We start from the raw sequence: 24,116 nt of genomic DNA, 5'->3' as shown, positions 1-24,116 counted from the left end.
AAACTACTCATGTATTGCTGTAAATCCATTTAAATTAATAAATAATCAATTTTTCCAAGCTGTAATATATTTTTTGAACATGTTCATTTCTATAAATGCCTTTGTGTCACTTAATACCCATAAAGACCTTTAAAAAGTAATTCACTGTTATTTAATATCTGTATTTACTGTATGTCTGTGTACAGCAGCAGCAGTAGTATGGTAATGGCTAAATATTGTGTTCCTTTGGTATGAAGCTGACAGACTTCTATAGTATGCAAAATCTAACAGTGAGCATATCAAAAACAGTTTTGACATGAATCAAATTAAACTGCACAGACAGATTCTTAACTCCTACATTAACCCAAGGCTTTATTCATTTAAAGAAAAGCAAAACATTTTAAAATTGGTTCCTTTTGTTCTGTCAAAGTACAATACAATTAAGTACTTGATAACATAGAAAAAAAGAATTTGTCTAAAACACGTTCCAAATCATTTACAACACAGCAAGCACCAAATAAGTATGTACAGTTATTTATAAATCCATCTCTAATAATTTAATAACAACCCCATCTCAAACATACAGTAAATCTACGTCATAATGAGTACAGACCTGTACAATATACAGTGTTTGTGGCAGTGGGAACTGTGTGTGCAGCAGGCTCAACGGTGTCTTGTTTGGCATTTACGGTATCTTCTCATTTAACAACCATTAATGAATTTACAGTCCTATAGAAAACTTTCCGTTATGATCACTGGAATGTAACGTTAGCCAATAACTTCAGATGATAATTAGTTCAAACCCTGAATCAAATCAACATAGTTTCTGCCCAATCCAGGGAGCTCCCGTGTGTAAAGAATGTGAATGTGATCACAGTACTGAGATGTACTGTACTTCAGTAGAAATAAATAATACAATGCATTACGTGCAACTTTTCCTGTGTAACCATGTGGAAATGGAGCAAAGGCCTGAATGTGCTGCTCGTGACATCATGAAGTCAGCTGTGGTGACTTCTTTAAGTGTGACAGGTGAAAAATATTAAAACAGCTGGCATAGTAAAGTATTGTGAAGAACCACCTTCTGATACTGTGTCCATTTGTCCAGCACATCTGACCCCACCAGTGCTCTGACAGTGTTTCGTGTTTATTAAAGTGTGTCCTGTTACTGGGAACGGGGCTGGAACCTGTGAATCTCTGGCTTGATTGGCGATTCATCCACTAACACTGCTGGTTAAGCTCTGTTTCTGGGAGCGCACAGCGCTCAGCAGGCGTGTGAGAAAACGCTACGTGATCGAGGGTCATTCAAAGTCATCTTCATATTCATGTTCATCCAGGTCCAGGTTGCAGTGTGGACTGGGGATCTCAAAGAAGTGTCTCTTTGTCAGACCCAGCTCACTAGAGATGTGCTGCCCTAAAGGGCTCAAAGGATTATCATACCTAAACAGACACATGGAGGAAAATATCAGTAATATGGTCATTCAGACAGTCCGTGTGCTAAAGGATAACCACATTAAAGACATAGTTTGACATTCAGAACAAATAATTATTCGCTTTTTTTTGCTGAGAGTTAGAGAAAACCAATACAACAATGAAACCTCCAGAAGCCGCTTAGCTTAGCACAAAGACTGGAAACAGGGTAAACAGCTAGCCTGACTGTTCAAAAGGTAACACAATGCACCTACTGTACTAGCACCTTTAAAGCTCACTGGTTAACATGTAGTATATCTTGTTTGTTCAGTTCTAACAAAACCTAAATGTAAAAACAAGCATCAGCTTGTTGCTTGGCAACCTCACTGTAAAAACAAGACTCCAGGATACTGTACCCGGCCAAGAAATAGTCTTTTCGTGTTTACACTTTGGTTTTTGTATGGATTAAATAAACAATACATCATGTGTTAATTAGTGAGCTTGAAGGGGTGATAGAATGATTATATAGGGTATTTCACACTGTTCCTTAAGGTCTCCTAATAGGGTATGTAACATTGGTTGGGCTGAAAATTGCCCGAATGCTATTTTATTAGGCCCTTAACTACCCTGTGAATATGGCTCTATTTGGAACAAGAGCTTTTCTTCCAAATATGGTATTCTCATGAATATTTAGATGAGCTGCGCGCTGATTGGTTTGAGCGAACCACATTGAAACACATTGGAGACAGACACTGCAAAGTTATATGTTGTTTGTCGGGCTATTTCGTTATTAAATTCACTTCTCAGACTTTTTTATGCGAGAAATCAACTATATAAAGCTCAAATATGGGCCGTTTTACGAAAATTTATGGCTAATTGCAAATTTGGTAAGACGTGTCGGACTTTAGGAGCTCCACAAGGTCACACGGGAAAACGGCAACCTCCATACCCAGTTAAAGTCACCGTTTCTCGGTTACTGGACTACTGGGGCTTGGGGCTCTGCGGAGCTGGCTGGCTGCCAGCTGCCGGCATAACTAGAGTATATTTAGTTTGAAGGTCTTGTAAAGCTAACAATGGTGTCCGATTTCAATTTAATGCATTTTTGTGAACATTAGCTAGGGATTTCGTTAGCTGCTACTGTCCCTTCAATCCTATGAATCGCGGCTAGCTGCAGGCCCTGGAGCTCCATCAGGGCCTCGGCATTTTGTAGTCCAGTAACCCAGAACCGGTGACTTTGTGCGGGTATGGAGCGCCGTGGGCTTCCCTTCAATTTTCATAAAACGGCCCATATTTGACCTCTACATAGTTGATTTCTCGCATTAAAAAAGTCTCAGAAGTGAATTTAGTAATTAAATAGCAGACCTCTGGAGATCTGCATGACCTAGCTAGAGTCAGAAGACTAAGCTGACCTCAGGTCAGTGGTGTAGCCTATGCAAATGTTGGGGCGTGACAAAGACTAGGAGTTGGGATGCTGATGTCAGCTTCCAGCTTTGTTCAGACTCGCCCGTTTTCAGCGGCAGTTTCAAAATGTGAGATTTGCAGAGGATAGGGGTATCAATGGGATTTGGAGCTTCTATGTATGTCCTATTTACCCACCGAACTGTCGTTATTCAACTATGACAAGGTAAAATCGGTTTTGCATTCCATCACCCCTTTAAGAGGCGCTGATAGGCAGTTTTTGTTGCCTTTGGACTGAGCCAGGCTAGCTGTTTGTTGTCTGTTTCCAGACTTTATGCTAAGCTAACTGGCTGCTGGCGGTAGCTTGATTTTTAGCATACAGGTATGAGAGTGGTGCTGATCTTTTCTTCTAACTCTTGACAAGAAAGTGAATAAGTGCAGTTGCCAAAAAACAGACAGGGGGTTTTCAACTGGAGAGCACAAAGGAGCAACACGTAAAGGCATGGACAGAGATGGTGCAGGTGTAGACCTTTTTTTTCTTAAAAGAGGAAGGATAAAAACAGACTCCCAGCTCTAAGACATGGCCACATACACATGACACTGTGCTGTCTGACAAAACAACTATCTGCTGTCAACAGTATGCTCACATTGGTGGGGTGAGGGTAGAAACTAGGAGTGGGTTTGGAACTAGACTCACCCAGAGAGAAGGAGAAGGAGAAGGAGAATACTTAAGTCCCTGCTGGTACCCTGAGTGTCTTACCTGCTCTGGTTAGAAGCCTGTCTTTAGAAGTCGGTGGTGTTCCTAAAACCGCCACACAACATACCTGTCAACAGCCTCATCTATCACTGGTTCACTCTCAGAGGGGCTCTGCTGCTGGACAGAATACATAAACTCTACTAAACCATCACTGTCTGACCGCACAATACTCTCTTAAAAAGGTTATTTATTACAACTGTGCTTTTCCTGCCATGACATGTCGAAATGTCCGCCACAAAAATAGTCAATTTATGTTTCCACATTTGATAACCACACAATATTGGTAACAGCACTCATAAGCATGATACATATTTGTAATTACATTAACTAACAATCAGGGCCCGTATTAATCAAACTTATAAAAATTACTTAGGAATGCTGTATAGAGCCAATTTAGGAGTAAAAAGTTCTTAGCTGTAACTGAAGAATAAGACACATTAAAGCAAATAACAAACTCCTACTTACTACAAAAATGTCAAAATAACCTTTAAAAGTGATCACATTGGGGGGGCCTGGGTAGCTCACCTGGTTGAGCTTACGCCCAATGTACAGAGGCTCAGTCCTTGCCGCAAGCGGCCGCAGGTTTGATTCCGACCTGCGGCCCTTTGCTGCATGTCATCTCCCCCCCCCCCTCTCTTCCCCTTTCCTGTCTTCAGCTGTCCTTTCTAATAAATGGCCCAAAAATGATCTTAAAAAGTGATGACATTAATATAAGTATAAAACAAAAACTGAACTGGAGCAGGAAAGAAATTCTGTTGCTGGTAGACGAGGTACAGCATAAAGTTTCATTACTGCTGTCATCAAGCTCTCTTTTAAGAGAGTCTTGTAATTGTCTTTTAATTTAAGCGCAATTTTAGGTGGCAAGAAATATGATTAAAGTCGGACTTACATGCCATTGCACTGATCGTTGGCGGCCTCCTCAGCCACGAGGATGTCGTACTCCTCTGCAGCATATTTCTCCCAGTCGGAGACCTCCTGACCGTCTGGCTCCATCTCCTTAAAAACACGACAAGTAACATGATCCACTTGACCTCGGACAGGAAAACAAATAATGATGCTATCTCACATCTGTTTAACCTTACCTTTACAACCGAGAATGGGTCTCGCTGCTCGTGGTCCAGGTACTTCTCGATGTTGAAGAAAGTGTCGAAGAAGATGTGGGACAGCTTGCACCTTTTAAGGTCCCTCAGAGTGATCTTACCTGGACAGAATTAAATAGGCAATTTAGACAGTGACAGATGATTATTAAATTATTTAAGGAGGTCTTACTACAAGGTTTTCAACCAGACTTTGCCATCCAATCTAGATTTCAAAACTGGCCTGAGACTTAGCTGACTCAGTAAATGTCAAGTTTTCAGCACTGACAGTCACCCATCTCATCTTTTAGTGTGTCAGGAGTTATCTTTTGTCTACTAATCAAACTACGGTTGGGCCACAATATTTCAAACTAGGTCAATTAACTGACTCATCTAGTAACAAGTTATCAGAGTCCACTGTCAAGTTCTCAAATAGTTTTGGTTGAAAAACCAAATACATTCTATTAATAAAATATATGAAGAAAGAAAAGCAGCACATTTACAGATTAACAACAAGCAAATGTTTGGATTTTTTTACTGGATCAATGACCTTAAATGATTCACCGCAAATCCCCAAGAAGTTATCACTATTTCCGAAACTGTGTCAAATGTGGATAAACTGAGCTGATTTTAAACATCTTAAAGATTTTGCCAGCCTAAGCTTCTCATTCAGCTGTTTATAAGGCTTAGGGTGTACTGACAGCAAAAGCCCAATTACCTTCAGTTTAAGCTATTAAATGGAACTAGCTCATACAATGTTTAAGGTGTCCGATTTGCCATACGATAAGTTTTTTTATATCTTAGTAGCACTCAAGTCATTGTGTCACCAGACTCATCTGATATACATATTATGTTGTCATCAAATGTAACATCTCTATCTACAGCAAGTTCATATGCCTGTAACGCAGACCAGAGATCTCTGAAAGAATATAACATTTAATGTGACATTTTAAATCTCTTAAAATTGTAAAAGTTGGGGCGACCTCTAGCTCACCCAGTAAGAGCGTGCGCCCCATATAGGCTGAGTCCTTTGCAGCGGCCCGGGTTTGAGTCCGACCTGCGGCCCTTTTCTGCGTGTCATCCCCCATCTCTTTCCCACCTTTCCTGTCTATCCACTGTCACTATCAAATATAGGGAAAAAGCCCCAAAAAATAATCCTTGTCGGGAGGAGGCATAACTGTTCAGGGAAACATCAGCCTCAAATAAGAAGTTGTTATATCTCATATTACATAGGTTATATATCCAGCTCCACTAGTGCAGCATACCACCAGGTCGACTAAGGGTCACATTCTTGCTGTGGCTGTCAATACTAAACATGCATACCCTCACTGTGGACTGGTGTCTTCTAAATGGCATGGTGGTAAAGCTAAGTGCTGGAGGGAATTTGCTGACAGTGTGGATGACACCAACAGCTGACATCAGATCAGTCAGTCAGTCTCTAATCTATAACTGTTCCCACAGCTAATGATCAATGAGCCGGCCTGAAAATATGTACGTGCGCCTGCGACCGTCACTGTTAGAAAAAATGGAAATGACTTCCTGGTGTGTGTGAACTTCTGAGAGTGTGTATGAATGTAAAAGGGGTCTGACCTTCGACCTCCGGCTTCACAAGGTCAAGCATTTGGCAGAGGCAGTCCTCAAAGGGAAGGGGCTCAATAGCCATGGTCTCCAGCTTTTGGCACTGATCCTCGTAGAAGTACTCCAGCTCGTACATGCTGAGCACCCCATCCCCATCCAGGTCCATACAGCGGAACCAGTACTCTATACTGGACACAGGTAAAGAAAAAGCAGCGAGCAGAGGTGCATGTGAGAAAAGAAAAAGTATTTAAAGAAACAGAAGATGCAATCAGTGTGGCGGTGAGTCTACATACCTGGTGTCGGTCTTCTTGTCCTCCTCAGAGATGAGGAACCAGACAAAATCGGCATAACTCAGCCGCCCCTCCTTGTACACTTTTCTGTCTCTGACGGAATAAACCAAACGGTTACTACTGAAACCTAAAAATGTTAATTGCTCACTACGTTTGATAAGCATTCTTAAACTCCATTACATTCTTCACTTACCTTGTTACTGTTCCTGAGAATATTCTCTCAATCATCTTATGGGAGATGGCTGGAAAATACAGCAAAGAGATGCCTTATAATTCAGGGAAAATAAAAAGTTTTCTCTCATACAACAGCTCTCTCAGTTAATGTACAACTTATTCACAGCACATGTACAGTAATCCCTTCTCACAGACTGTAAATCCAGACTGGCTAGAGTAAGCCCTTTTTATCTTGACAATGCTATAAATCCTCTGGTCATCATTTTGACCATATAGTGGAAGAAATTGCTCCAGACATGGCGTCATTCGAGCAGAGTATATATGCTGCTCTCTTATTGATCTTGTGTCTCATTTCCCCTGCCTCACTCACAGACCATCAACCAAGAACATGTGGTGTAAAGTGTGTGTGTGTGTGTGTGTGTGTGGGGGAAGCGCCAAAGACAAGTCTTTTTCTGGAGTATGTGTTTGTGTGTGAGCAGCAGACTTAAGACCAAATAACATTTACAAATGCTCATTATTGTTATGTAGTTTCAGCCTACTAAGGTTAAAGGAAAGTTGTGTTCCGACAAGGTATCAGCACTTTTCCTTTGTCATTTGAACTGTGTGTGTGATTATAAGATATACAGTTTATCCCAAATACAACAAATTCTGAAGATTCTAGTCTTGCATGTTTTTTGCTGAAGAAAAGTGAGGTGTGCTTGTGCACCTTGGTCATTGTGCTGTGCCAGGTCCTTCTGGTCTATGTAGAGGTCATGGTCAGTGTCCAACTCCCAGAACTTGCAGTAGATTACATAGAAATGTTCATAGGAGAAAAACTCTGTCAGCTGGTTCACGTCCTCTTCCTGCTCCAGCAACGCCAAATTCTGGGACAGAAGAAAAAAAGGTTGCAGTCAAAAAAAAATAAAAAATGAATAATTAGCAATATACTGTTAATATTAGCCAAACTGTCCATTATAGTTTACAGACTTCCTTGTTCATTTTTGACCTACTATACTTGTATTATGTACTAAACAGTTTTCCAGCGCAATAAGGAGTTATACCAACATTATGGGTGGCCTCACTCTTAGTTTTACCTCAAAATTAAGTGGTTTAAATAATACTAATAAAGAATAAAATTCTGTTATTACTTTGGTGAGAACATTGTTATCATAACAATCAATATCAAGTGTTAAGTACATTAGGTTCAGCATTTAGCATTAATATTGTTGTTAAAACCTGTGAATGTGCAACTGAAGATAAATGTTTGTATTAAAGACATTTAAGGACAGTTTAATGAATTTTAAAGTCTGCTGTATTTAAAATAGTTACTATTTGCAGATGTTTAAAGGACCAACAGACAACCTTAGAACAGAAAAATTGATTTTGGTACCAGAGCAAAAAATGTAGTCTGTAGTATGATGTAGTCATATACCTGTAGAAAGTTACTTTTCCTGAGCTCAGAACACGTTATTTTCCCAGTCCATGAACGGTTCACATTGTAGAATATCCTCTGAATCACCTGAAAAACAGTCAACAGTTATCAACTAATTAATAAGTGAGCTAAACGTAATCAATGCAGTGCATTTTAATGTGTCTGTCTGTGCCGTTACTTGTGTTACGGTAGCATACCGTGGTGATGTATCGTGAGTGAAAGTCCGGCGCCTCCTTTAGGAAGGCCAGGCCTGCATGTGAGTTCACCACATCCTGAAAAAAAAAAAAAAAAAACATACAGTCAGCTCACTATGTCTCTACTGCATGTCTGTCTCATTTCCATAACAAACCCCTCAAAACTGACAAACACAAATGCAAAAGAACAACTCAATGACATGCTGTGCCTACAACAATAACAAATATATATGTTTCATCAAATTCTGCAGTTACTTTCACAGACGAATCAAATGGCAAAGCATGTCTTTTTGCGGTCAGAGTAGGCATATAATATAGTATAGTGCATGCTTATTCAACATTAAAAGTTGTCAACGTCTATCTACATCACTCTGTCATGCCATATGCTTTATAAATTGTGCTATGTAAAGAAAGGCTCCAGGCCTTGTTGGGAGGCGCCATCAAATTTAAATGTTTCTTTGAAGTCAGAAAACACTGGGTCAACCGGTTTTTGGATGAGCTTAAGTCTTTCTGATTTGGCAGCAAAGTGGTAAGAGGGCCAGAGAAAGGACGTTTGCTAGTGACTGCTCTTAACCTTTTCTCCTTCCTCATGCCATAAAGTCACAGGGGGTGTGCTGCATTTCAAATGAACTGTAGCTATATTCTTGCCATGAAACTCCCCCGTATGTTTCCTTTATTCTACCCCCTTCTCTTTCTGCTGGGGAAAAAAAATTGTTGACATAAATGCGAAGGCGGCAATTAAATTAAAAGGCCTTATTTCAGGGCAGCTGTCGTGCCTCTTTGACTCTTAGTGTGAGAAATTAAATCATAGAGAAACACATAAATCACAGAGCACAGGAAACAGGCGGGGACAGTCAAATCTACTCCACTGCAATCCGCCTTTCATTTATCAAAACAGTCAAAGGCCATTCGCTGAGCAGAACAATACAAATTAAACGGCGTGTGCCACAAGTCATCTCTGCTGACATGCTAACGGCTGTTCAGTATAGCCCAGCCGCTTCTGCCAGCATGAAAATGAATCAGGTGTAGGGTGGGGCCAGTGTGGCGCACCAACAGCTTGTCAGGGGGAATACAAACAGCCAGCACAGCAGGTCCACATGGTAAGGTTGACCAAACAGTCAATTAGACTATTCTTATGAAACAATTTGATAAATCTGTGTTCATACTTTCTAAGATTATTTTAGTGCTATAATGTGTGTATCACATGAAACCAATCTCCCCTTGGTCAATTTCTGCTGCGTTTGAGTCCTGCACCGATGGAACCGCCTTTCAGTATACTCCCCTCCACTATATTACTGGTTTACAGTAACGTCCCTGAATTAGTCCTCCGCCACATGAAAAAGCAATGCTTCAGCAGGGAATGCCTAAAATTAAGTCCATTTCGCACCACCCAAGTCAATGCAAATGTTGCCACCCTGCATTGCCAAGTCCAGCCCTCTCCCTGGGTGTGCTGCAGCCAGTACCTGCAGGAATGGAATAAAGTCATCTTGTTCCAGGTAATTACAGCCAGGCTTGGCCAAGAGGTGCACAAATTTAGAAGTGTCGTCGTGACAGGTCTGCAGAGTTCTGGAGAAGAAAAGAGAGAACAGATGGTTGCAAGGTTACTCCCTCTTTCGCTCTAATGTTCTCTCTATTCTTTTTTATCATTTTTTTCAAAAGCACAAGTTTGAAATTGTTACCCTCAAATGTGCAAGTGCAGGTATAATACATTCTGAAATTAGGATTCTGAATCGCTGCCTGGTGATTATAAGCGTTGAGTGTTATGGTTGCGACAGGGAAATAATGCAAGCCTCTGTTGTGGCCTCTCATCTAAGAATGGCTCAGTCATGAGTTCAAGTCAAAGGCCAGGTCTTTCCAGTTCTCTGGAGGCTCACACATTAATACAAGAGCATGACTATTGCATACAACAGCATTCAGCACACAGCTAAGAGCACAGCAGCCATTACAAAAGCCCTATGGTATTCCTTTAAATTTCATGCAGAAAGACACTGAATAGATGTTTCATTCAAATACTGTATATGCCCAGCAGCTATTCCCTTGTGAGCATTTGTGAGCCCTTTGTGATCAATAACATCTGTTTGGAAATGACAAAGAAAATGTCATGATAGCTGAGAGCTGCACGCAGCATCTGTAATCTCAGCAAGCAGTCATTATTGTTTAAAGGAGATTGTATGAGCCATTTGGCAGAGAGTATACCAGTGGTCCAGTGAGAATAAGAAGGGCCATTGTCTTACTTTCTCCACATAGCCACAAACTTGTGAACGGACATGAAGCCGGTCCTGTCGCCTCCAGCCAAGCAGAACAATGGCATTTTCCAGTAGAGAGGACACTCACAGGCCTAGAGAGACAAGTAAGCAGAAGAGATGGGGCAGTGTGTGTTGTGGATATAGAGAAGAGAGATTGGGAAAAACTTAAACTCCCTAGAAACACATACACTTGTGATCTTGAATGCAGAAAAGAACAGCACAATGACAATGTTGGGTTGGCGAGAGACCCTGAGGAAACCTAGCTGTCATTTCTCTCTTCAGTCAGGTTCCCCTTGGACCATTGCTAACATTCCTCAGGGAGAGGAGAAATCAACAAACATTCGTAAAAGTCAGGAGCTAAATGGCACTAGTGAAAATAATTTGCTGGGTGGCAGCTAAACCGCCATGCTACAAATCACATTCTCACCTTGGCGACCTGCCCCATGTCCTCAATGGTGGCCCTTTCATTTGGGAATTGGGAAAATACTTTCTCAATTTTGGAAATGAGGCTGTCGATGTTGACGTTGGCTTGGGGCTGGCCCTGTGGGAAGTAAAACTTTGGAATGCTTTCACTCAGGGCTGTGGTGACGGGCTCCTCCGTCCTCACCTGGGCCTGAGACAAACACACAGAAATAAACTGTTAGCCACTGATGCTAGCAAACGCTAACACCTCACAGCTCAAGCATTCCAGAATGTGCTAAGGCTCGTCTCAACACAAACTCTACATTGCTAGCTCTATTTAGTCACACCTCTCAATAGCCCTCAGGCCCATTAGGGAAGAGTTGCGACTACGCAGCTGGTAGTTAGTTATTTTCCAGTAATTGACTTTCACTTTTAATAGATTGTCACTCTGTAATAGACTTAAATTAAGATGTGTCAAGTGACATCATTATGTGTGGAATGGTTGTACTGACAATCATTTTAATCTGTTGCTAAAAACTATGATTGACCTTGTAATGTTTGCAACGTGTGAATGTAATTTGTTAATCGAATAAAGCCTAAAGTAAGAGAATTTAAAGGGATATATAGAACAAGACAATACTAGCTAAGGCTAAGGACATCATTTATAAATAAAATCTATATATGGTAATCTACAGACAGATGTACAACTCTATTAATATATGGCTAGCAAGCATTTGAACATACATACATGATAACCAATCTTAGTTGAGCCAACTAATTGGTCTCAAGGGTCTTTTGTTTTAGTATCTATGGCAACAATGTTTATTTAAGAAGTATATTTTGGTCTTTACAAGCATAATCTGTGATCTAACTTTAAACAACATGAGATATGTTACCACAGGGCAACCACATTATTTGACTCATGTTTACCGATGCTATTAAAAGTTTGTTTTTATCAGTAAGGTTTAAAAACAGACCATTATTTCCAATCATCAGTTGAGGAAAACACAGAATGCTTAGATTTAAGTTAAAAGTCATATTCTTCATGTTATGATCCATGTTAAACGTCCCATATTATGCTGATTTAAAGTTCATACTTGGGGGTTTCTCCTAGAACATATTTACATGATTTAATGTTAAAAACACTTTGTTTTCACCCTTTCCTCTCTAAAACGCTCAGTTTTAGCATGTCTCCTTAAGCCCCCCTCCAGTAAAAGCCCAGTCTGCTCTGATTGGTCAGTGTTTCAGGGTCTTTTGCATCCGCGCTTTGGGAGTGTCTGCACAGTCATTGCAGCTGGGGATTCACTATAACGGCACTCTACCTATATATAGTATAGTTGTGACATCACAACCATACGGAAGTCCTGACGGCTCATTTAAAGGCAACATTTCTGAATACAGGCTGTGTGTATTTCTTGTACTTTCACAGTATTTATATAACACCTTTACCTGCTTTATAATAAAAAGAAAAGACATGGAAATTTCACTTTTTACAATATGGGACCTTTAATATATTTGTAAATTATATGCTCAAAAAATAAGGACTCCATTTTTCTGGAGAGGGACAACACTATCAAATAAATCAATAAACTGGCCTTTTCACAGCATACATTTTGACAACACAGAAGGAAATGCACATTGCAAATTATAAATAACATAACTGATGACTCATTCAAGTGTTCCAGTAAGCCATGACTGTGAGTCAGCATGCACAATACCATGGCCTTAGAACTGACACACCTGAATAGAACACTGGCCTTATTTATGATATTAATTACATCTCAGTTTTGCTTTTATATGCTATGAAAAGGCCTATTAGTTAAAAAAAAACTGAGGTCTAGACAACTGCAATGTCATTGATGCATCAATGTGTTCCCTTCAAAAGAAAGATTGAGAGAGCCACCTTTGGCTAGGTTTAAACAGGGTACTTGATTACAGGCAAACAGTGGTTATGAATGACAGCCCTGGAGATAAAAGTAAGGCTGTGATATGTGTGTTAGGTTTGAACTGCAGAGGTATAGCATGGGTTTAGGGTCTGCTAGTATTAAATCATACTCAGAATATAAATCTTGCTAAAGCTTGATTTTTTTTTTTAATCTTTAAAACCAATATGTAAAAGCTTGGACACATCTCTGTGTTTGTCATTTTTACTACTTCTGCCTAAGACCCAACATACTAGTTTTGTGTGTGAGGGCTTTGCAGCATATGCCATTAAGCTCTACAATCATGATGGAAACCAGTGTATCCTTTTAAGTCTAATGACAATGATATAATGCAACATTTGGCCCATGTCTTTATGTAATGATACATTTGATTCTAAACCATTATGATTTACTACACAAACTGAGCCCAGCTGATATAATGTGAGGAGATCATATTCATTGATAAAATCTCCACTGGGTGGGAGTCTTGCTAAGAGCCATGCTGTAGAGGACATGAATCAGTGGAGCCATACACATGAAAAGCCAGAATGCATTAGGATCAAAATGTGTTATGTAACACATATTAGCCACTTACTAAAAACATCTTATTTTTTGAGGGGGTCTAACACATTCTACTCATTGTTCTCACCTCTAGTTAGATTTGACAGGGCCTACGTTGTCTGCAACAATAAAACTTTTAACAATATGATACAAAAAACTTAAAATTGTGGGGGAGAACCCAAGGGGGCTAAATCTAGCCCTATCCATTTCTACATGATATATGTGTCAACACTAAATTAAACTGTTTTGCTGTATTCGGTCAGTTCAGCTCAATTTAACATGATAAATCATAAATGCTGCCGGTCCTTTGGTTTTCTCTGTGCTGTGTGTTGGTGGCAGCCATGGCTATAAAAGGACATAAACATCTCCTGTTCACACACACACACACACACACACACAAAGTACACAGACACACACACACAAAGTACACAGACACACACACACAAAGTACACAGACACACACACACACACACACACACACACACACACACACACAGCAGAGCTCTTGAGCACAACAGCTAAGCCCCATGACATTTTCACACATTCACAATGATGTGGTCTGAAAGAGGGCAGTAAAGCGGCCGAGCACAACATACCACACAAGATAAAACACCATCCAAAAACCACTCCTCCCATCTCATATTTCTCTGTACTAATGAAGTGCCCACAAATAAAAACAAACCACAAAAGTGGATATGATTGGCACAACAGTCACATTTCATATGAAAAAGTAGTGTGTGTAATCTATTTAATGAAAGTTGCCTAGAGAAAGTGCTGTAACTCATTTGTCCTCACTCGTCCGAGGTGCAGCTGGCTCCAACAACACCTATAGTTCCACTTGTAACACACTGTAAAGAATAACTGGCAACAGTGGGGAATAGGCACAATCACTGTAATTTAACAGTGTAATACAGCAGATTTGTACTAACGCAAGCTGAATACCAAGACATGAAGCCCACAAATACCAGTCCACATCAATAGACATTCCCACTGGCTGACAGGCCGAAAAAGCCTGTGTGGTACAGGGTACACTCATACAAACACCTGCCTGTCCTTGTTGGAAGGCTCTGAGCCTCTTCTTGAACCGAGAGGGCAGAACAAAGTCACAGCCGCGTGCCAGCAGAGCCAACTCCTTCCTCAGGTCAGGGTCCTGACGCAGAGACACTTCCCTCATCCTCATCCTTGCTCCGGACAGGATGGGGAAGACATATACACAAACACAACACTCAATCCAGCGTTATCCTCTTGCCTGTACAAATCACTCAGTACTGTGAGCAGAAGGCAGTGGCAGAAGTGGAAGTCCTCTGTGTCTGTGTCCCTGTGATTGTCCACTGTCAGAGTGAGAGCCTCTTAATGCAAGGGAGCAGCTGCTACCGTGACTCTCTCTCCCATTCCAGATCTGGTCGCACAATCTCAGCTCTGCCTGCTGCTCTGCACATACGCACACACACACACACACAAACACACACATACACTGCACAGGGTCAGAGAGCCCTCGAATCAAAGCTGGTGGGGATATAAGAAGTGGCGGGTTGTTTGTGTGTGTGGAAGTCACTTAGTGTATGTGTGGGATGGGAGGGGTGTGTGCAATGGATCTGCCCTTTCCAGTTTGCATTCCTCTGTGCTCATGGAAGGTTATGTAAAGAGACAGACCTGTTGTTGCATCGTGCAGCAGCCTCAGAGCTAACTGAAGGATGCACCTCAATATCACAATGACACACTGCTTATGTTGACTGGCTTCCCTTATGAAAAGCTCTCACACAACCAAATACTTCAGAGAAACTTTGCTTGTGCTCTAAGGGCCTGCAAACTGGACCCCCCCTTCCTTTGGACAGTACAGACACTAATGGGAAAATTCTAAATAAACCCCCTGAAGTGATGCAATATAATGAAAGCCACGTTACTTCTGCTAAATCTACCTACATCTGATCTACAATATGCCTGAAAGAATAAATCACAGACAAAAAAACTTAATGAGGCATTAGCAAATAAAGAACACAACCATGGTATGACTACTAGAGATGGTCCGATACCATTTTTTGCTTCCCGATACCGATACCTGAACTTGCGTATCGGCCGATACCGAGTACCGATCCGATACCAGTGTGTCATATATTTTATTATGTTTTAACAACTGTATATTACTATCCCTGTATGGATGTGATATTATTTCTATCTTTGTTGTCGGTCTGTCTCAGGTTAAACTTTTTGTGAAACATGAATGCCACAGAACGTTCTTTTATTATGCAGTTTGACAGTCAGTTATAACGGAAAAATAACATAAATAAACTACTTTAACATACTTTTTCTTTAGGGCTTTATTACGTGGTATCGGATCGGTGCATAAACTCCAGTACTTCCCGATACCAGCGTTTTAGGCAGTATCGGTATCGGAACATCTCTAATGACTACTTAATACTAGGTAACAAGAGTTGGTCCCAAGAGTTGGTCAAATCACCAGATGATACATACATAACTATAAGACACAAATATTCAACTATTCTCAAATCGTATCTAATTGTGGTCTTTGTTTTGCCTTCCCCTTGCAAGCTTGGGCTGCCAGCCATTCCACGTCTTATTATAGTTGATGGGCTATAGAGGGGGGAGACACATGTCAAATTCAAAGAATGATGACCGAACCAATTTGCGCCTATTAAAAGCACCAGTAAGCACAGTTTGGCCAATCCAAGAAACTAGATCTGGAAAACAAGGGTGTATCTTTAGTCCTCAAACAAGCATCTGCTTCCGGTTGCCGATACAGTGGAGTGATGGCAATTACATCAATTCTCCACAAATATGCTGATCTAACAGCTCTGCCTTTAGATTTGCCTTCACTGCACAGACTGTACAAAGGGATAGCCCAACACCTACCTGTATATGCCTGCTGATGTAAATGTTAATTAAACATAAATGTTACAGAGATGTCCACATCCGACTATGTAAATAAACCTATATTTGTTAATGCTATTGTTATTTTACACAGAAAGTGAAAGCACACCCACATTATTTATAGATGACAGGATCACAAAGTCCAGTTTTCCATTGGTTTCTGCTCAAACCCAGTTCCTGTTATCGTCCACACAGGACACTGCACATGCTTGATAAGCTGTTTGTATGATGGCTTTTTCACACTGGCTGCCTTTTGTTCATGCTCATCAATTCAAACTAAATATGGAAAGGAAAGCCCCAAGGCCATAATAAAACCCAGTAGATCACATAAAAACTGTCAACTCACATTTAATACTGTCCATTTTTGTGTTTGCACAAACAAAAAGAAGTGCGTTTCATAAACAGAGGTTTCACAACACAGGAGGGATAATGATGTGTTGGTATATATACGAGGCAACACCCCTGTTGGTGTTTTAAAATCAAGGCACACATGGTGTGAACAATGTGGACTGAGGAACCAACACAGACACAAAAACACACAGGGTCTGAACATAAGCTTCCTACGGATGGTATGAAGCGTGAGCCTTTTAAATAACTAGAATGGACAAGCTCCAGAAAGCATTGTCACTAACCAAATCATCTTAGGGAAATTGCAGGCAGGTTGTCCAAACAACATTCCCCTCTGAGGCAACTACCAGTCAGACAGTCTGCTAAAGTACTATGTCCACACTCTAATGGGTAACTTTGACAAATCAGACTGACCCCACAATATGTCTTATCTGTAAACTGTTAAATCTGATTTGTACAGAAACATGTGTTTAGTCATGTTCACTTCATTACATACAGAGGAGATTATAAAACAGTGTCTGGAGTTAGTGACTATTGGCAGGTTGTTGAGGTTGTATTTTAGTTCAGCTTCAATCAAAATGGTATGCAACGCTGTTGTTCAAAAACTATGATATTCAAGAGACAACATGCAGGACACACAGGCAGCCAGAGTGGAGAGAAATATTACGTAAGGGTGGGGAAAACCGATTAAAACTCCCCAGAGGGCTTTCCCAAACTGTCAATACAAGCAAGAACAATGTCCCGCAAATACTATGTTCAGCTGGCTTTAGTATCTGCATTACTAACATGATTGAACCAGTGACATGTACCACAGTACATCCACACAGAGCGACTCAAACCATCTCACTGGTTCACAGCGCGAGTACAGAAGTGATGCTGCTGTGAAATCCAGAAAGCTCCAGCTCAATCCACCACAATCGGATGTCTGAGACAGGGATTTGGGATACATGTGAATGTGGGCCAAGAATAGGCCTGATTGACTGACAACATGGTGGGCTCAGGGAAGGCCAACAAGTAGAACATGATGAGAGATCAGCTGGTTTGCATAAGAGTAATATTGCAAAAGCACAGTCGACATTATCATGGAGGTTTGTTGGGAAATCTGTGTAGTCTACATGCCACCAGAAGTGGAGCAAAGAGGTCAGAACACTAAATAAAGAAGCTGCAGATAAGGAGTGACAGCACATAGCCAGCCCCCCCACCCCCCACTACTGTGAGAGTCCAAACAATGTGGCAGTATACTCAAGAAGCCGAGATAAGATATTTGAGTTTACACATATTTACTTAAAAGAGATATTTGGCTAGATTTCAATCCAGCTCTGTGTCATGGCAGTGTGGACAGTGTATTTAGATGAATGGTGTGTGCCTTCTCTCCGTGGTGCCAGTGTACGGAGCTCAGAGCCTTCGTTCAACACACTGCCCACACAAAGCTGGATTGAAATCGTAAAGTATCCCTTTAACTTAATCATATGTTTATAAACAACAGGTCACTTTAGACTAACAAAAGGGGTAAGAGAATTATAACCTAAAATATTACATCACTTTTCATAAAGTTAAAAAAATGCCATTGTGCTCAATGAATGTTGTATACAAATGCATAAGTTGACAGACACCTCATATTTCTTTGTGCTAACTCACTCAGGCCTGGACCAGCTAAGTCCTCCTAGCCAAAACCCATAGTTTGCAATCACAAACACATGGACTCCAAAATAAAAGGACTTGTGGGAAACAGTACCACAGTACAACACCTGGTTCTCCCTGACAGGTCAGGCAACTGATAACGTGACCCTAGACCCCCTGCTTCAAATAGCTTCAATGTTGCTGAGCCAAACCAAGCATGTTATAAAAATACATCTTGCGAATAACCTGTGATCCTAAATGCAGACACTGAGAACAGAAACCCTCAAAGTAAATGTATTTCTACTGTTCTATATTATTAAAACTATTGAGTGTCTGTGCGTGTGTCATATTGCACTCATAACAGAGAGGAAACATAAGTGATTAAGCTACACAGCAGAGCAGAAAGCCAAGCCTTCATAGGAAGCTGAAATTTACTATACATAGTGTAAATAAATAATAATGACCACATATTTTGACAATGAGCAGCATCTAATAGAAGTCATTGCAGAGTAAATTACAGAGAGTATGAATGTGCTGCCACACCTCATCTCACTGGCAGAGTTCTGGGTATATAATGCCAACACAAGGGAACCAAGGCTATCTATATCAGTGTCTGATGTCAAAGTCAGACCAGCTGTTCAAGGCTGCATCAGTGTGACATAAATTGAATTTTTGAGTAATCCTTTGAAGAATGCATCTGTATACTGGAATTAATTATTTTGTCTTAAAATAGAAGTATTACTTTATACAACCTCACAATCCCCTTAATATTGAGTGACAAAGTGTGGCCACATGCCATGACACATCACAGATAAACTGGCCAGCAGTTGCTTTTTATTAATCTGGGGTGAGAGGGTGGCCTTAGGGGCCAAAGGTCACTGGCAGGAAAGAGACATGGATGTGAAAATCAAAAAGTTCAGATCTATCTACCTACATTTACCATTATAAGGGCTCATGTTAAACAGCCAAGACAGAAAGAGAGGAAGCTCTTGGTAAAGATTCAAAGTCAATTGATCACTCTTGTGAGAAACAATAAAATCTGAAACCCACAAAAGGAGACCAGCATGCTTTTGGCGTCTTTTACATCCTATTCCGCCTGTGTTCTGACAGTTTTATCAATGAATAATTTCTTCACAATTTGGGGTCACAAAAATGCCTTGGTAAGAAAGACTATGTATCTTCAGCTAGACCTGAGATATTCCAGGGAACAGAAAATAAAAAAAACTGTAATGAATGTTTAATTTTGATGCACTTTAGTTAGCTACATGTGCCTGAAAAGAATGGAAAATAAACATGATGGACTTTTTAAAATCAGTCTCTACTTCCATTTTAGTTTATTTTCTAGTTGATATATGCTTTATGAGAATTCTATGAAATTTACTGGAACATGAAGCTCTGGAAATGTGATTATGTGAGTTATGCAAACTGGTATTCTGTATTTTTCGACCCTTGGTAGAAGTAGTGTTTGAAAATGTATTGTGGATCTGGTTTATATTGATTTGTGGTGACGTGTAAACCTATGAGGGCTGGGTGTAGTTATATGCATTACACAACAGAAGAATATACCATCATCATCTTCAAGAAATAATGTCATTGCTCCGAGTCTAACATTGGGTCTAGCTCTCCAGCCTTAGTGTTTCAGTCAGAGAGAACACATGTCTCACCAGCAACCACTTGAACGCCTCCTTATGCCTGTCTTTAGCATGTCAACAGCATGTACAAGGCGGAGTTTCTAAGAGCACGTGCCTCCAGCTGTCTGGCTGTCACCACACTCACCACCACAACTTTTCATCTTGACAGAGTCCTTAAACAGATATACAAAACTTTTTAAGCCTTTAAAAACGGGTTGATTTCTTTTATAGTCGAAGCAGCCCAAAGAAAAAATCCTATTTACCTCTAGAGACATAATAAGATCTACAAAACACAGGCTAACAGGGAGTAACCAGAATGCCAGGGATAGGCTAGGTTCAGACACTCCCACCTCTCATTCCACACTAATTCGTGGGCGAGGCCAGAACATTTGGAAAGTATTTGACTAATAATCACTACATATGCCTACAGACATGGAGGCTCCAGTATGATAGTGCAGAGTGGACAGCACTTCAATGCCTTTGATCCTTTAGGCTACCCAGCAGCCTCTTGTGGCCAGCCTGGGAAATAAAGACCCCAGAGGATACATCAAGGCCAAGTTTGAGAAACTAGAAATTGAAAAAAAAAAAAGTCAGGATGGATGAAATAAAATGATAACATCCCTAAATGAAGGATTCGAAAAAATGTCCAACTTTGAGCAGACAGCATGCTGACAGCAGCACCAACATGAAAGATGCTATAATCACACGGAAAAAAAGATCGACCATTAACTCAGACCATAACTGGATATTTATGCTATGTCTGATGAGGGGCAACTTCTATACTGCTACTGGCTATACTGCACGTGCACTTGTTACCCCATGAAAGCATAAGGTAAAACAGGCCTGATTGACTGACAACATGGTGGGCTCAGGGAAGGCCAACAAGTAGAACATGATGAGAGATCAGCTGGTTTGCATAAGAGTAATATTGCAAAAGCACAGTCGACATTATCATGGAGGTTTGTTGGGAAATCTGTGTAGTCTACATGCCACCAGAAGTGGAGCAAAGAGGTCAGAACACTAAATAAAGAAGCTGCAGATAAGGAGTGACAGCACATAGCCAGCCCCCCCACCCCCCACTACTGTGAGAGTCCAAACAATGTGGCAGTATACTCAAGAAGCCGAGATAAGATATTTGAGTTTACACATATTTACTTAAAAGAGATATTTGGCTAGATTTAAATCCAGCTCTGTGTCATGGCAGTGTGGACAGTGTATTTAGATGAATGGTGTGTGCCTTCTCTCCGTGGTGCCAGTGTACGGAGCTCAGAGCCTCCGTTCAACACACTGCCCACACAAAGCTGGATTGAAATCGTAAAGTATCCCTTTAACTTAATCATATGTTTATAAACAACAGGTCACTTTAGACTAACAAAGGGGTAAGAGAATTATAACCTAAAATATTACATCACTTTTCATAAAGTTAAAAAAATGCCATTGTGCTCAATGAATATTGTATACAAATGCATAAGTTGACAGACACCTCATATTTCTTTGTGCTAACTCACTCAGGCCTGGACCAGCTAAGTCCTCCTAGTGTGACATTATTTAATTTAAAAAGGGTATTTTGGCACACATTTCAACGTTAACTAATATTGCTCTTCCTGGGATTTGAAAATTGCAATAGGACATACTGCGATTTCGATAACATTTCAAATAACCAGGGCCCTAAAAAAAGAAGTTCAATGGAATTCAGTAATCATTAAATGTATTATTTAGACTGGTGTTTTTTATACTGTAACATGTTAAAAGGCCTATTGGCAAGGTTATAAGGAAAGCCTAGAGCAGAAACGCGCCAGTTTACTTTGTTGTTGTACATTATTTAAAATAGTGCTGTCAAACGATTAAAATATTTAATCACATTAATGTCATAGTTAACTCGCAATTAATCGCACATTTTTTATCTATTCTAAATGTCCCTTGATTTCTTTTTGTCCCATTATTATATTAATGCATTAATTATATTATTACATGCAGTGGCCACCCATTTAGCTATGGCTGCAGTAAGTTTGTTCTTAGTTGTGGTATCCATGTGCTTCTGTCTGAAGTCATCCATTGTCGCCTGGCTTTGACGAGGGGGCGAAGAATTTGCATCAGCTGTGTGCTTGGCCATCAAGTGGTATTTCAGACTGGACGTGCTGCGATGATAGCTCAGTTCACAACGACAAAACACACAGATCACTTTGGTCTTGTCAATGGAACCATTTGGCAACTTTTTTAAAGTAAACTTTCCATTGAGAATCTTATTGGCATCCATTTCGGCGTCTCGCGCTCGCCTTCCACTCAAAACGTAACGTTAGCCTACTACTCTTTGGCCGGCTCGCAAGCCCAAACAAGTGTGTGCGGCGTGCCTGTTGTTTTATTTCCGGTCTAGCTAGATCCGGTGTGGTGTTGTAGTTTTTCCAACGTTACTAGTTGTTGCAACAGCATGTGAAAAAAACTACAAAGTTTGCTAGGGTTAGGGTTTAGGGGTTAGGGTTATACATATTATTAACTTAGCTTAAGAAACATGGAATTTACTCCAGGTGATTGTATTGGAATGCATTAAATTGTACAAGTGTAACGAATAATTATAATAATTAAAAACCTAAACCACAATATAACCGCTTGGATCTATGTGACATGCATGTGAATTTGAGTTTTAATTATATTCAACGCACATTGCAAAATAATGGTATGCCAGACAGACAGACAGAAACTACACCCTTAAGTCACAGGTCCCTTAGGTGGCTCTAGGAAGAAGGCTGACACTGCAGGACGCAGGTTGTTTTTTATGTTATTAACAGCAACCTTAGAAGAAAGCCCTGTGGCATGATCTCAAAAGAACCTCGAAATCTTGTTTAAACTTGTAAAACTGTTTCATAACAGTTTGGATAAGAGGTTTAAATTATGATAATGGCCTGCATGCTTACAGAAATCTAATGAAAATAGTTGATTTACTGTTTCAGTCGATAACTTGCCTTTTTTGTGCTGACAGACCTCCGTAGTACTCTGCCATTGGGTCCTGTCACTCTGGTATTGCTGCTGCTGCCTGAGGGTAGTGTACTGGCAGACGGGGGGCTGGAGGGAGTACCGAGAGGAGCGGGCTTCTTCTCTGCCAGGTTCCTTTGGGATGCCACATTGTTGTTCTCATTGAAGGTCAACAACCTTTTATCCTGGGCGTCCCCACTGCTCAAATCAATGTGTTGTCCACTTTTGATTAGGTCAAGATACTCTTTGAGTAGTGACTGGGTTGCAGTATCACTCAACCAGTTGAGAAATAGCTCGTCCACCTTCATCTTAAGAACTGGCTGGAGGACTTGTGGTGACGGCATTTTGCAGGATGTTATATATTTGCTCTGACAAACGTATCTGTGTAGAAATAAGAGTCACGTTAACAACACTCTGGTTCTGTATTTCCAGCACAACCTCAATGATTTCACTGTATGACCGTAGAAATTATAAATGCAGTGTTTGATACAAAATAACACATGCAACAGCTTGGTGCCAGCCGTCCTTGCTTTGAGTAACGTTACACACAAAAACACTCACTGACGTTATTGAATTTTAGCGCGAACCGTCAATGCCTTTAGCCCACAGGCAAAAGTGAACGTGATCTCATATTGACCCCCGGGTAACATTAGCTATTTTTAATCTCTATTGAAATACAGCTGCTTAAAGCCAGTATATACTTAGCTAACGCGACTTGGAGCTACCACCCTAGGCAAGAGAAGCGAGGGTCGACAGAGTTAGTAAAGCTGGTGTTAGCTAGCTAATTCTAGGAGACTCAGACAACAACAATTTGTTAACGTTAGCTACGATAGCTTTAGCAAGCTAACGTTTACCCTGGCTAACTAGCTAAGGTACCAACCTTGGAGTGAATGCTAGACCGTTGATATGACCCTGCATTACTTCCTTCATGAGTGAAGCTGTTGCACGCGTGTCTGTTTACCTGTGAATTACAAATGTAACGCTGTATCTCCGGTGTTCATTTCGTTGTGCAAAAGCAGAGACCTCAAGTCAAGCGCTACTTCTCAGGCTCTCGTTCCCCTGGTAACCACAAAGTGTTAACGCGAGATCTTCCGCAGGGTGAGAGTTCATCCCACCTCTCCAGGAAAATGTACTTTTACCGCCCACCTGTTAAAATTCTGCTTAATTGCTCGTTATGGTGGACAAATATATTTCTCCACTCGATCAGTATTATTAATGCTACATTTTCCTCATTATAAGCCCCAGTGCTCAGTGGTGGAAGAA

General features: G+C 40.6%; 1 protein-coding gene across 4 annotated transcripts; it reads right to left on the bottom strand.

Annotated features, from left to right (window-relative positions):
• Positions 1-323: 323 nt before the first annotated feature.
• ppp2r3b (protein phosphatase 2, regulatory subunit B'', beta) lies at positions 324-23,921 on the bottom strand. 4 transcript variants are annotated; one of them, XM_078262356.1, is made up of 15 exons: positions 23,734-23,921; positions 22,844-23,234; positions 10,938-11,123; positions 10,499-10,602; positions 9,728-9,830; positions 8,268-8,342; positions 8,071-8,157; positions 7,366-7,522; positions 6,679-6,727; positions 6,489-6,578; positions 6,208-6,383; positions 4,624-4,742; positions 4,431-4,537; positions 3,545-3,586; positions 1,328-1,416 (listed from the first exon to the last, which is right to left on the bottom strand). In XM_078262356.1, exons 1-14 carry the CDS (start codon positions 23,781-23,783, stop codon positions 3,568-3,570), a joined length of 1,713 nt encoding a protein of 570 aa, XP_078118482.1. In that variant the 5' UTR covers positions 23,784-23,921; the 3' UTR covers positions 1,328-1,416; positions 3,545-3,567. The 4 variants fall into 4 exon arrangements, with proteins under 4 accessions (XP_078118479.1, XP_078118480.1, XP_078118482.1 ...); XM_078262353.1 differs by lacking the exon at positions 3,545-3,586 and having other exon boundaries at positions 324-1,416; XM_078262354.1 differs by lacking the exon at positions 3,545-3,586 and having other exon boundaries at positions 324-1,416; positions 23,815-23,921.
• Between the last annotated feature and the right edge of the window lie 195 nt (positions 23,922-24,116).

Source organism: Sander vitreus, chromosome 11 (genome assembly GCF_031162955.1).
Source record: "Sander vitreus isolate 19-12246 chromosome 11, sanVit1, whole genome shotgun sequence".
NCBI classification, from domain to species: Eukaryota; Metazoa; Chordata; class Actinopteri; order Perciformes; family Percidae; genus Sander; species Sander vitreus.
Note: the sequence above shows the minus strand (reverse complement) of the source record. Positions and strands in the feature narration are given on the sequence as shown.

Bases quoted from the DNA above. Each gene is read 5' to 3' on its own strand.
- ppp2r3b (XM_078262353.1), bottom strand. From the start codon at position 23,783: ATGAAGGAAGTAATGCAGGGTCATATCAACGGTCTAGCATTCACTCCA. The intron at 23,235-23,733 runs GTTGGTACCTTA...ATTTCTACACAG, and splicing joins GGTCTAGCATTCACTCCAAG to ATACGTTTGTCAGAGCAAAT. The intron at 11,124-22,843 runs GCAAGTTATCGA...TGTTTGTCTCAG, and splicing joins GGTCTGTCAGCACAAAAAAG to GCCCAGGTGAGGACGGAGGA.